At 49.2% G+C, this 12,413-nt stretch overlaps 1 protein-coding gene across 1 annotated transcript in view; it reads right to left on the bottom strand.

The window, feature by feature from the left end:
* The window catches only part of LOC147631280 (DNAJ heat shock N-terminal domain-containing protein), a 93,156-nt gene that overhangs the window by 40,641 nt on the left and 40,102 nt on the right, over positions 1–12,413 (bottom strand). Inside the window, exons 4-12 of the mRNA XM_086809631.1 lie at positions 10,808–10,885; positions 10,603–10,684; positions 10,350–10,432; positions 10,134–10,191; positions 9,879–9,992; positions 9,521–9,578; positions 9,290–9,386; positions 9,120–9,155; positions 8,701–8,837 (exon numbers count right to left, since the gene is read on the bottom strand). Coding sequence (XP_086665757.1) covers positions 8,701–8,837; positions 9,120–9,155; positions 9,290–9,386; positions 9,521–9,578; positions 9,879–9,992; positions 10,134–10,191; positions 10,350–10,432; positions 10,603–10,684; positions 10,808–10,885 — 743 coding nt within the window. The remainder of the gene's footprint in view (positions 1–8,700; positions 8,838–9,119; positions 9,156–9,289; positions 9,387–9,520; positions 9,579–9,878; positions 9,993–10,133; positions 10,192–10,349; positions 10,433–10,602; positions 10,685–10,807; positions 10,886–12,413) is intronic.

Here is a 12,413-nt window from a genome sequence, read left to right as displayed (position 1 = left end):
AAAGTTGAGCAGGTCTGGCAGGAGCTGCAGTTCAGGAGAGGATCGGCAGCCAGTGATCTTGCCAGTGGCTTGCAGGAGATCAGTCGGATGCTCAGACAGGCTGCCTTGGACCGTCTGGAGGCCTTCAGAGAGCAGGAGAGGAGCCTACGGAGGAGTCTAGCGTCCCTCCAGAGACTCCAGGAGAGGGATCCTATGAGCCCTTGGATCTCAGAGCAGATGGAGTCAGCTCACACTGAGATCACATCCATCGAGGAGAGGAGGGTGGAGTTCCGATTCCATGCTCGGGCTTCTTTTTGGACACAGGCTGGAGACAGAGTGACTCGAGATTTCTTCGAGGCGACAGGGCCTCGCTTCAGACGAGAGGGTCTCAGGCGTCTTCGGCAGGCTGATGGCCAGGTTGTGGTGGATCCCCCCAGGGTTCGGGCGATAGCCACAGATTTTTACAGGGATCTTCTCTCTGCTGAGCCAGCAGATGACAGGGTGAGAGAGGCTCGGGAGGCAGTCTGGAGCTTCACGAGACCGGTTGTGCCGGCCCATTTGCAGCACTCCCTTCTCTCCCCCTTCTCGGATACGGAACTGGAGGAGGCTCTTCAGGCATTACCTCGGGGCAAATGCCCAGGAGAGGACGGTCTCTCAGTGGCTTTCTTCCAGAGGTACTGGGGCCTCTTACATAGGGGCTTCAGATTGGCATTCCAGGAGATTATGGAGTCGGGAGTCATGCCGGACAGCATGGCAGAGGGGTTGATTCACTTGATCCCCAAAGAGGGAGGAGACAGACTGGAGATTAGACAGTGGAGACTGATCACCTTGCTAGGCACGGCCTACAAGGTCCTAGCTAAGGCGATCAGCAGGCGGCTTCAGCCTCACCTTCCGGACATCATCCACTCCACGCAGACAGGCTTCATCCAGGATAGGAGCATTCTGGATAACATTTTCTCTTTCTGGGAGGCTACGGCTTTCGCTAGATTTCGGCAGGAGGATCTGGCAGTGCTCCTTCTCGACTTCGAGAAGGCATATGATCGGGTGGACTGGGCCTTCTTGGAAGGCACTATGGAGAGGATGGGCTTCCCCCCTCAATGGATCCGCGGGGTCTCTGCACTCTACACATCGGCTCATAGCCAGGTGCTGATACAGGGCGTGCGCGGAGAGAGGTTCCAGCTCTCGCGCTCGGTGCGGCAGGGGTGCCCCTTGGCGCCCTTTCTTTTTCTTTTTGTGGCGGAGGCCATGAGCACTTTTTTGACGACTCGGAGTTTGCGGATGACACTGCTGTCTATCTTCAGGGAGGTGAGGAGAACCTCCGCCGCTTCGCCTCAGCCATGGACAGGTTTTGCAGAGCTTCGGGCGCTTTGATCAACTGGCACAAGTCGTGTGGGTTGTGGGTCAGTTCTATGCCCCCCCCGACTTGGAGGCCAGTTGATGGTTTTCAGTGGCTGCCCCCCGGCACTACAGTGCGTTATTTGGGATGCTATGTGGGCATTGACATATCTCCGGAGCAGCAGATAGCCCCCCTTCTTCTGAGCATTCGGAAGAAGCTTCTGTATTGGAGTACCGCTCGTTTATCTCTGGTTGGCCGAGTAGTTGTGGCCAACCAGGTTCTGCTTGCTACCATGTGGTACATCACTTCTTGCTGGGCCTTCTCTCGGGCGTGCATTGGCCAGGTGCAGAGGCTCATCAGGAACTTTCTTTGGTCACGTGGCGACGGGCGGCCCGCCAAGGCCAAGGTGGCATGGGCTGTGATCACTCAGCTGAGGGAGAGAGGCGGCCTGGGCATTGTTGATCCTATTTGCCAAAGCCGAGCTTTGCTCGGCAAGTTGGTAGTTCGTGGCCTCCTGCCAGGCGCTGAGCCGTGGAAGGAGTTTCTTGTTTCCAGGATGCTCAGCCGCACTCCTTCTCTTAGCGGCCCCTGGACCCCCAGCATCAGGTGGATCTTTACAGAGCAGCGATCCAGAGGAGTGGGCCTTGGCTTCGAGGAGCGCTTTGCAGCTAGCCTTCTGAGGGCCTAGGCGCATCTGAGGCCGTCACTCTTCCAGACTCCCCCGGGCACCGATGAGGAGCGCCTGAGGCAGCCATTGATCTGGAACCCCTTGATTCGACTTCCCAGTGGCCATATGGTTGGATCGCAGTCTCACGTGTCGTGGGGCCCGTCGAGCTCCGGCCCAGCCCAGTCCCTAGACGACTGGATATGTTTTCAGCAGCTGCCTCTAGAGGCTCAGGAGAGGAGACTCAGTGGGATGAGGGGCAGAGAGTTGATGAGACAGGACATTGAGGCGGCCATCCCTCGGGAGTGGCGGACCCCAGTACAGGACCCTCCACCTCCACAGTGGATGGGTGTCTTTACTCGGCATGAGATCCTTCTAGCGGTCTGCGGCACAGCGGAGAGAGTCGCCCCACTCACTTTCGAGGTGGGAGAGGGTGGCCAGCTTCAGAGGACACGACTAGATTTGGATGGGCTCCACGGTTGTATTCTTCAGAGGGTGCAGGTGGTCGGCTTTCATCAGAGACAGTGGCATGTAGACCCCTCACCGGCCTCGATAGGGGAGGACTGTTCTTGGAGATTATGGGCTTGGGACAGCAGGCCTCTTATTCGCCTTCAGTGGGATCCAGGTGAGTGGTTTTGGCGAGATCCCTACTCGGCCCCTACCAGCCCAGGCATCCCCTTTTTTCAGTACACAACGAGCCTGGGGCGGCGGATTCAGAGGCACAGGATAGCGAGCACCCCGGCGGCGGCCGAGCATTGGCGGCGACAGGGGCTCTCCCCTGCCTTTCTTAGGGACTTCTGGCAGCGCCTCTGGGCCAGCTTCCGGCCCCGGAAGGTGACGCTTTTTCTCTGGCTCACAGCGCATAGAGGACTGGCTGTGGGGGCTTGGCTAGCTTTTGGCAGACACCCAGCGTCCTGCCCTCGGTGCGGCCATGCACAGGAGTCGCAGCGGCACTGCTTATGGGATTGCCCACAGGCACAGCAGGTCTGGCAGCGCGCTCTCAGGATGGTTTTTGCAGGCTCACCAGGTGAGATGCTGGTAACGTGGGGTGCGGTGGCTTGGGCCACGGACAGCGGCCCGGCCCTTGGATATGAGGACGTCCCTGGCAGTGCGACCATCTAGGTCTCTGACAGGGCGATGGCGGTGGTTCCGACGCCAGACTTCTCTTCGGCAGCCCCTCAGGAGGGGGTCGGGCACAGATGGGAGATGATCAGCAGCATGACGGCTTGGCACATATGGAGAGCCCGATGCAGGGAGGCCATTGACCGCCAGGCGACTCCACCGGCGGAGGTCATACAGGCCCTCTGGGTGGACATCATTCACACCTTGAGAGGACACTGGGGGAAACTCCAGGGCGACTCGGATCGCATGAGAGGGCGCCGCAAGGCTTTCCGCCGCACTTGGCAGCCTGGCCCTTTCCTCACCGCGAGGGGCGAGGATGTCACTTGGCACTATAGGCCTCCAGTTTGGCTTTTCTCACCTCCCACATGTACTACTAGGTAGCCCCCCCCAGAGAGCGGCCAGCCACGGGGGTGGAGCTCAGGTGTTCACTGTGTTTTTTTATCCCTCCTTGCGAGGTGAGCTTTGTAGCCTTATGGCGTTTTCTCATTAACTAATAGAAGGATCGTTTTTCCGGGAAAAAAAAAGTTAGAAAAGAATTTTTAGAAGCCCTCAAGGTAACACCGGCACAACAAAATTAGAAGCGAAGCAGTAGTAGAGGGGGAATTATGAGCTGCTAGAAGAGCTCAAAGATGGAAATAAAGTTATATTAACGTCTTCAAAAGACCCAAAGGGTCTATAAGACCAAAATGATGTGTAACATAGTATCCATGAAATCTCGTCATGGATGAAATAAGAAAAAGCAACAGTAAACTAAAGCTGAAAACTTAAAGCTAAGATCTCAAACTCTAAGATTATACAAGATGAAAAATCTAGATCCTACCATCCCAGGTATAGGGTACAATAAGTGAGGGGATATGGGAGAGCTACACAAAAACAAGCAATCAATCCTATATGTCAGGCAAGGGCCCATCCAGGATGTCCATCATGGGTGATACAAGAAGGCTAGAGATGTCAATAGTCTGCTATGAGGATGAGGCTGCTCGATGGCGGGCCAAGATCTCCTAAATCCGAGCCTGATGAGCTGGAGGTGGTCGAGGTCCAACAGGATGAGGGCGTCTAGCTCTCTGGAGTGTGCATGCCCGGTCTGATGTGACTCCGATGGGCTTGCGAGGGGGCACTGAGGTACAGGGTCCCAAATACACTGTGATGAGCTCTGGTGCCTCCCTATCCACCCCTCTAGGCTGAAAAAAACTGATGATATGAGGGCTGTTGGGGACGATGAACTCTGAGTAGTGACTCTTTGTGTCCGCTAAGCTCCAATAGGAAGAGTCCAAGGCACCTCTACTCTGGGTACTCCATGATCTGGGATAAGGGTCCAAAGCCCTCTCTGAATAGACAATGAAATCTCCCTCTGATCTCATAGTAGACTGGACACTAGCAAACATAGTGCTCCTCAAACTCAACCCCTGCTGACAGAGTCTACATGTCATGTCCTCTCTGGGTATCCGCTTAGCTTTACCAATCTCTATCCTCAGTGAATGGGATGATACCCTAAGCTGGCCAATGGCTATCCTCATAGCATGGGACATGAAGGCAAAGAGATAACTTGGTCTCTATATGAGACCGTCTGCTGTGAACCTCGGGAAATGATCTCTATAGTACTATAACTTTGTAGGGGCCTACCGGTGTGATCCATGTCTTACATGTTTATAGCCCCAGTAGATCGTATTGGATCACCTGGTTCCTATCCTCATGTGTAAGCCTCTATGGGGAATCTGGATCATACTGAAATGGAGGGAGCCGGTCCATCTGTAATCCATGTGTCTGAAACCACGCGAGTACTGTGCCATACCAAGATGAATGCTCTCCTTCGTCCGCTATATGTTGTGATGACTGTAGTGCAGGTCAGGGGAGTCGAAATGGATTCATCTCCCTCACTCTCTAAATATAAGTGATTGTCTGGAACAGGGGCTCCACCAACATAGGAGCCGCAACAAACTCTGCCCGGATGATCTGGTGAGGAACAGATGGCTTGCTGCATATCATACATGATAGCATCATTCTGAGGATGCTCTATGCACTGCCAATCTGCCGGGGATAAATCTAGTGCCCAGAAGAGAGCTGCATACATATGTGTTGGGGTTACTAGGGTATCAAAAAGCCAACCTTTCATCCTTGGCTCTTGAAAATGCACCTGGAAACATTGCTTCTCCAATAATAAGGCTAGATCTGCATATCCTGTAGTGAGTCTATCCTCTGCTGCCTGTTTTATAGAGAAGCCTTGTATCCCTCTCTCTCTGCCAGTGTGCTGAGCTCAGAGTCAAGTATAGATCCATAGAGCTTTGCCGAGGTATGGCCGATCATGATGGTTCTGTGGTTATTAGGATCCATGGGGTCTCCCACCTTATGAATAGGCGCAATAATGTGTGATGACTAGGTGGCAGGAAAGCCCTCTTAAGAGGGCCCTATTAAACATATGGGCTAGGAGGGGTGCCAGGATGTCGCCAGCATAAGAGAGGTGCTCAGCCATGAGCCCCTCATGATCCTGTGATCAGCCATTTTGAAGCTTGCGTATGGCTAGCCTTCATCACCATGTCTCTTGTGAAGAAGGTGGATGTGGTGGGACGTGCGTGAGGTGGATGTGGGAGGGGGGTTGGTGGGGTATGTGGTATAATGCGTGTGCATATGAGTGCCAGATGTGTGGGTTTGTGATGGGGGTGGGTAAGTGGTGTTCCAAAATCTAGCACCAAGCCTCATAAGAATTCCCGCTCAGGAAGAGTTGGTATAAGTCCTCGTGATGTTTACGACAATGTGCTCCTTTCCTGCAGCAAGCAAGGTGCCGGTTAGTCCGTTCAGCTTCACACTTCCGGATTTGGCCAGTAGCTAACTCATGCAAAAGACATGCAAGTGTGATACGGCATTTGTCATCATACCAACAGTTATGAGGCATGGTACCTCTGCGGGCTTTGGCGGTGGACCCGGCGGGTGTGCGGAAAATTGTCGATGGTGGATGTGTGGATGTGTGCTATGCGTTGTGAGGTGAGGGTGGTGAGGGGCGCAGATGGGTCTACATCCAAGAGACGATGGTAGCACTGATTTGCATAGATAAATCACAATCATGGGTGAAATGGAACTGGGTGTAGAGTGAGATGGGCGGTGCTTGTGCTGAGGTAGGTGGTGCGCAGATGAGGGTGAAGGCAAGATTGTGGTCCACACCAAGCGGGCATGGTGGGATGGTAAAGTCAGGTATCAACAAGGCTAGTTTGGACGATACCAGAAGAAAATCGATTGTGCTCCTTGCACGGAAAACTAGTAAGCCCTCCTGATGCACGCCACCATGCCATCCCATTATAGATAGCAAGGCTGTAGCGTGAACCAAGTTGTAGGAGGCATCTCCCATAAAAAGTGATGGCTCCATCGTCCTATGAGATACGTTGTAGCCATGTGCCATCGAGGTCTATCACCTGCAACCTGATAGGGTCCTCAAAATCATACATCTATATCTGCTCACTCTTGGTCCTAGCAATGAAGTCCCCAAGTAAGAGGACCTCGCCTAGTCCCAAGAAGCCAGTGATATCCTTGGAGAGAGCTGTGTATGGAGACTCCGTCCGCTCCTGTGGGGCATATCGTGAAGAATCCGGAGAAATAGCATACTGCCACATAGATGCATCTCTAGGCTGTAATCTGTAACCGAACTCACATGTAGCGGGCCTCCTCATCCTTCTTAACTATGCTAACCATGGGTTGTAAGTGTGTTCTGAATAAAACCCCTCATCCCCTCACTCCTCTTGCTGTTCGAGTCTCCCCCCGGTAAGCTCACTCCCACTGGTATCCCGATACATGTGGTAGTCCCCTCTCCTGGCTTTGGTGTGTCTCTATGTAGAAGATGATGTCCTATCCTGTGAAAGTCTCCCTGAATCCTCCAATGTCTGACCACAAAGTCCCCTTGCAGTTCCAGACTGCCATCCTCAGATGTGTGGTCCCATAGACGCCGTGTTCCTATTTGGGACGTCTATCTGTGATGATGACCTTGCCATCACTATAAACTGCCCACTTTCCTGCCTTACGGGCTTCAAGCACCTGCGGCATGCTCATTTTCCTACGCTCCACCTGTGTGGGAGTGAGCTCATTACCAAGATAAATTTTCTCACCTTTGAGGGCTGCTCCGTGATCCAAGAATGCTTGCCACCTGGTGGTGTCCTCGAATTTGAGTAGTGGGCAGGCACGTATGGTGTCCTTACCTGCTCTCCATGCATCAATATATGGAGTGCCTTCTATGCCCATTTTCCAACATAGTATCGTGGCGTCTGCCTTGGCAAATTCCCCTTCTTGCAGCCCAACCACCTACACATGTAATGCCCGAATCTCCCTTCTTTTATTCTCCTCACTAGTGTCATGAATAAGTGGGCATGTGTGGTGTCCTCTGTCTCTTGGTGACCTCTGTCCACTCCTCAACTTCTTTATCACTGCTGCAGCCCATCCTTGTTCAATCTCCCTTTTGGTCGCCACAATGTCCTCCTGAAGCTTCACCATGAGGTCTGCAACTTCAGAAAGGATGTAGGGACTGAGTTCTCCTTCTTCCTTCTTGCAATCATGTATTTCTCCATTCAGCCTGGCAATCTCTTTCTCCATTCCATCTACCTGTCTAGTCTGTTGTTCTTTCATCTTGGCCATCTTCTCTCATATTTCTGCCATCTCCCGTTCGTGGTCATCTTCCTGGATAGTCAAAATTTATTTCAGCAGCCATAGGCGGTCTCTCGTAAGCACACCACGTCCATTTGATTCTGTACTTGCATTGACCTGGGCATCAATCTTGTCGAGCACTTTTTTCAATTCCCCTTGCTCAATCTGGTCATTTTTGGCTTGGGCTACTTCTTGCCTTTCTCAAGTTAGACTCAAGGACATGGGTGAAGACGGAAGCCGGCCCAATGCGCGATGAAGTAAGGGTGGGAGTGGCTTCTGGTTGATGGTTCAGCCATTAGCCCGGGGTTGGGACACTATATACCAGGGGAGCAGAACTGTACACCAGGGAGCACAGGGCCGACTGGCAGAGGCAGAAACAGGAGGTAGAGAGCGGAGGGTCGCAGTGCAGGTACCCAAGGTGGTGAGAGACAGTGTCTGTGACGCGTAGGTCCCCCAGGTGGCGAGAGCTCGCCTAGACTGGCGACGAGGGCAAGGCGAGGTGACCCATCTGCCAGCAAGGGCAACATTTGACCTAGCTTGGGGGTTGGCATAGAGTCTAATTGTGAAGTAGAGAAGCTACACAAGTCCACGACTTTTTCTTGAGCTCCCAAGTGTGCTACAGTGGTCCCTAGTCTCTTGCACAAGTGCAATTTAAGTACCCAAAAAGTGCAATACAATGATAGGACTATGTAAAAGTGATGTGCAGGTGTTAAAAACTACCAGGCAAAAATTTGTGGATTTCTCAAGGGCTAGGGGGGCTTATGGCTGATCACTCCTCTGGGATGAGACGATTCAGAGCAACAAACATTTAAGGTTCATCACTTCCACCAGGCTATCTCACATTTTGATTGGCTTGCTATAACACTTTGAGTTAAAATACTAGGAGAGAACCCATTGCAAGTTTGCCAAGGTGTTACCTTATCTACAGTAGCAGAAATTAGTAACTAAACAAAATAAGAAGCAGGGTTATCCATACATGCCCTCCCATAACGTAGCATTTTCTTCACGCCAAAGTACAAGCCCAAAGGCTGCATAATCCCAAAAGTCTTTTGCTGCTTTCCTAAAAAATGGAGCTGCACGTTCTCCAGTCGTTGAGAAGATCACCACTTTCACCTGATTGATGGACACAAAACCATAAACCAGCAATCTTTTTTTTTTCTCCAAAGAAAAAAATCCTTCCATTAGTTACCAAAAATGCAGCCGAATCAACTAAGTTCATGACCCACAAACCAGCAATCTCTAACTTCTTCTTGCTTTGCAAAGTGTGACAGCAAAAAACCAACCTATAGCCATATGATGCCAATCTAAAAGCCACAAGCCTATAGCTGCTCTATAAAGCTTCAAAACACTACCCATCACATCACCCACTAACTAATGAACCATGGTGATGATTACCTTGTGAGGGCCAGATTTTTGTATCAAGTCACTCACCTGAAATAAAAAATCCGTTATAGTTCTAAACTTTTCAAACAATTAAATTACTTGTTTATAGTTCATGAACCTTCAATAGCATGGCAACAAATCAATTTTGCTCAAATATGACTGGTCAGAAAGTTATATAATACCAAGGTTTGTGGTGAATAATACAAGATGCGAGGCAATCTTAGAACACGTGTTGCCATCCAGTTCACTACTCCATCCATACTTATCTCATCTGCATATCTGACAAAGTTTCAAAATCACAATCCTTAAACGCGATCTTGAATGTTTCACTGCGCACACTATACACGTGCACCATGACAGGTGTTATCAGCTTTGAGCTAAAATTTTCAAAATTTAGAGACAGGATAGACTACCTGGCAATGCAGTTCTGACTTCTGCAGTAGGGAGGAAAGGCAACATAAGCAGGAAGACCTGGACAGTGCGCTAATTAGCTTATAGACAAGAACAAGAGCACTAACCTTCTAAGTAGGAAATCACAGGCCAGTTTCTGTAGGCTTTTTTTGACATTTTAAGCCAAATAATATATACAGAGGTTTTCTCACAGAGCTCAACAAGATTGTCTTCAATTACATGAAATGATTTTCTCATGAAACTCCACATGATCATCTTCTAGAACATACAACAAGTGTTCTTTCTTGGAACTCCACAAGATCATCTATTAGAACATACAAAAAGTAAAGGATAGTACAAATGAGCTGAACAGAAGGTTACCATGTCGGAAGAAGTGACCTCCTGTGGCCCTATTTTTATCTGCAAAATAGGTGGCTAGCTTTATTTCTCCAAGCTCCACCCTTCCAACTTTGGCCACTCCATCCATTTGATCCACTGCCAAGCATACACCATACATGTGGATTATGGATCCATTTGTCACGTCAACTAGCAGCAGATGCATAAATGACCAAGAAATCCAGAATAAGAAATCTTTATTCAAGAAGGAAATCCAGAGGCTGATGGAGATGAGCATACGTATAAGCGCCCAATCCGTCTCATGTTTCCAACAATTCCTGCTTGCAACTGAATATATCTGTTGCATACAATTTCTCTTGAAACTTCCAATAAATCTTTAAATCGTGTCCAGAGGGAGATTTACCTTCTTTCTCTAGGGTACTTGCTCAATTATGCTTTCTCTAATTTGAATGAGTAATAAGAACATACTGTATTATATATAGAAATGTTTCAAACCTGTATTAACCATGCTTCCGTTCCTTCAAGCATCACACCAAAGTTTTCTGTAGTGAGAGAATGAATCCCCAGATTCAAAGGTTCTACATTAAAGCAAAGGTATTTCAGTATACCAAATCATCACCAACATCATATGCAAGAGAAGGGTATTCCCGCTTTTGAGCTTGACATATTTCATCTAAGCAAAGAATGACAAGCACGGCTCAAAAACACACAAAACTGTCCATATGACCATGACCAACAGATTGCAAACCATAATTAAAAGGATCCCAAAGCGGAATTTGTTGGAACTTGACCGATGCACCCACTTGTTTCCATAGATTGCTCACTTTGTCCTGATAGAAGTCAACCCAAACCCAGTAGCTTATGGTGATGAAAGCTGCTTTGGGGGGGGGGGGGGGGGGGGGGGGGGGGGAAAGGGGAGAAAAATAAAAATCTCACATGAAGTTCTCATTTACCTGTAGCTCATCTTGGTGAAAATGATCATAATCCCTTCTTCGAAACGGATCTGACAGTATTTCATAGGCATGTTGTATCTGCATGTCATTATGATAGTGAAAATTCTCAGAAAATGAAGAAGCCCCAACCATTGGAATGTACCTTGTATTGTATGAATTAAAAACACACTCTTAAAGATAAGACTATTACAACATTTTTATGTTATTTTTAATAACTTTAAAAATTGTAAATTTACCATTTTCTCCACAACTTTTACCATAGGTAGATGCATGCTAGCAAAACATTATCAAGAAGCTTCATGGACTTCTAAGCCAATTTACCTTTCCATTTCTTCAAAATTCATAAATTAATCTTAAGAATCTTAACTTTCAATCATATCTGTGTTACATGAGTGGTAGAGGAAGCACTTTAATGGTGATTAAGACGTGCATTAATATATATATACCTAGATGAATCCAAGAACATGCCCAATGCACCTTATAAGAAAGTACAATTTATAACCTCATGGTAGTCATCCACACACATTAATTACTGATTTGGAAAAGATAAGAAAAGTAGAGAAAAGAAAGAGAGTGTCACGTGCATCCCGCACTTGGATGCCACATGGGCATATCTGTACAAGCAGGGGCAAGACCTAGAGTGGAAATTGGTCCCTTGTGTGCCCCAGTCCGGGACGAGTCAACCAGGGTTCCACTCTAAGTGTCCAAGGTCAGGTGTACATGTCCCATACATGATCTTGGTTTAGGTGTGCAAGTCTTGCACATGAAGCAGTGCCAGTCCATACTACTGGGAGTCACCCTCTAGAATGATGTAGAGGTGGACCGTGCTTGGGACACTAATCGTAGGTTTAGATTAGGAGCACCCTGGTTTAGGGTATGTGGGCATGTAGGTAGAAGGGCAGCCCTGTGGGCCACCCCAAAAGGGTTTAAGGCCCTTGCCTACAAAGGGGGTAGCCCTTGTGGGCCCCCATGGCCAAGCCCAACAGCCTTGGTATGGCTGGGCATGCTGTTGGCCAGGCCCAGATGAGCTAGGGGCCATGTCGGCCAGCCCACATGGCCATGATAAGCCAATCGGCCAGCCATGGGGGGCAGTCCAACAGGCGGCTAACACAACTAGACAGCCTGGACAGCCAGCAGATACAAGGCGAGAGGCACCGATTTTATGCATATAAAACAGGTCGTGGACTTTTATTCAGCAGGCCGACCCCCTCTAGAGACCATCAACCAGCATCTATTGGGCCTATAAAAGCATGGGCTAATCGTCATTTAGGCATCTCATAATTCACAAAGTGTTTCAAGGGCCAGGACAGCCAAGGGAATCCCCAATGCAAAGGTGAATTGAAGGTCAAGAACAGGTCATCTTCAGGCTGAAGGTTTACAGCCAAGGGAAGATCTCCATAAGTCAATCTTTTTTTCATCATTCAATAAAGCAAATACACCATCCTTGGTGGGGGCCACACAAGGTATTTGGGAGCCCAATCGGATATATTGTGTCTTTATTGTGACTCTTCTCTCCCTCCCCTCCCCTCTCTTGCACTCTTACTTCCGCTACATTGTGCAATGTCATGAACCAAGGTGCTGAATATTCGTTATCTAAGGTATAATC

This window comes from Cibotium barometz, chromosome 15 (assembly GCF_041138505.1).
Source record: "Cibotium barometz isolate CiBa-2024 chromosome 15, ASM4113850v1, whole genome shotgun sequence".
Classification (NCBI taxonomy): domain Eukaryota; kingdom Viridiplantae; phylum Streptophyta; class Polypodiopsida; order Cyatheales; family Cibotiaceae; genus Cibotium; species Cibotium barometz.
This window is presented reverse-complemented; position numbering and strand designations above follow the sequence as displayed.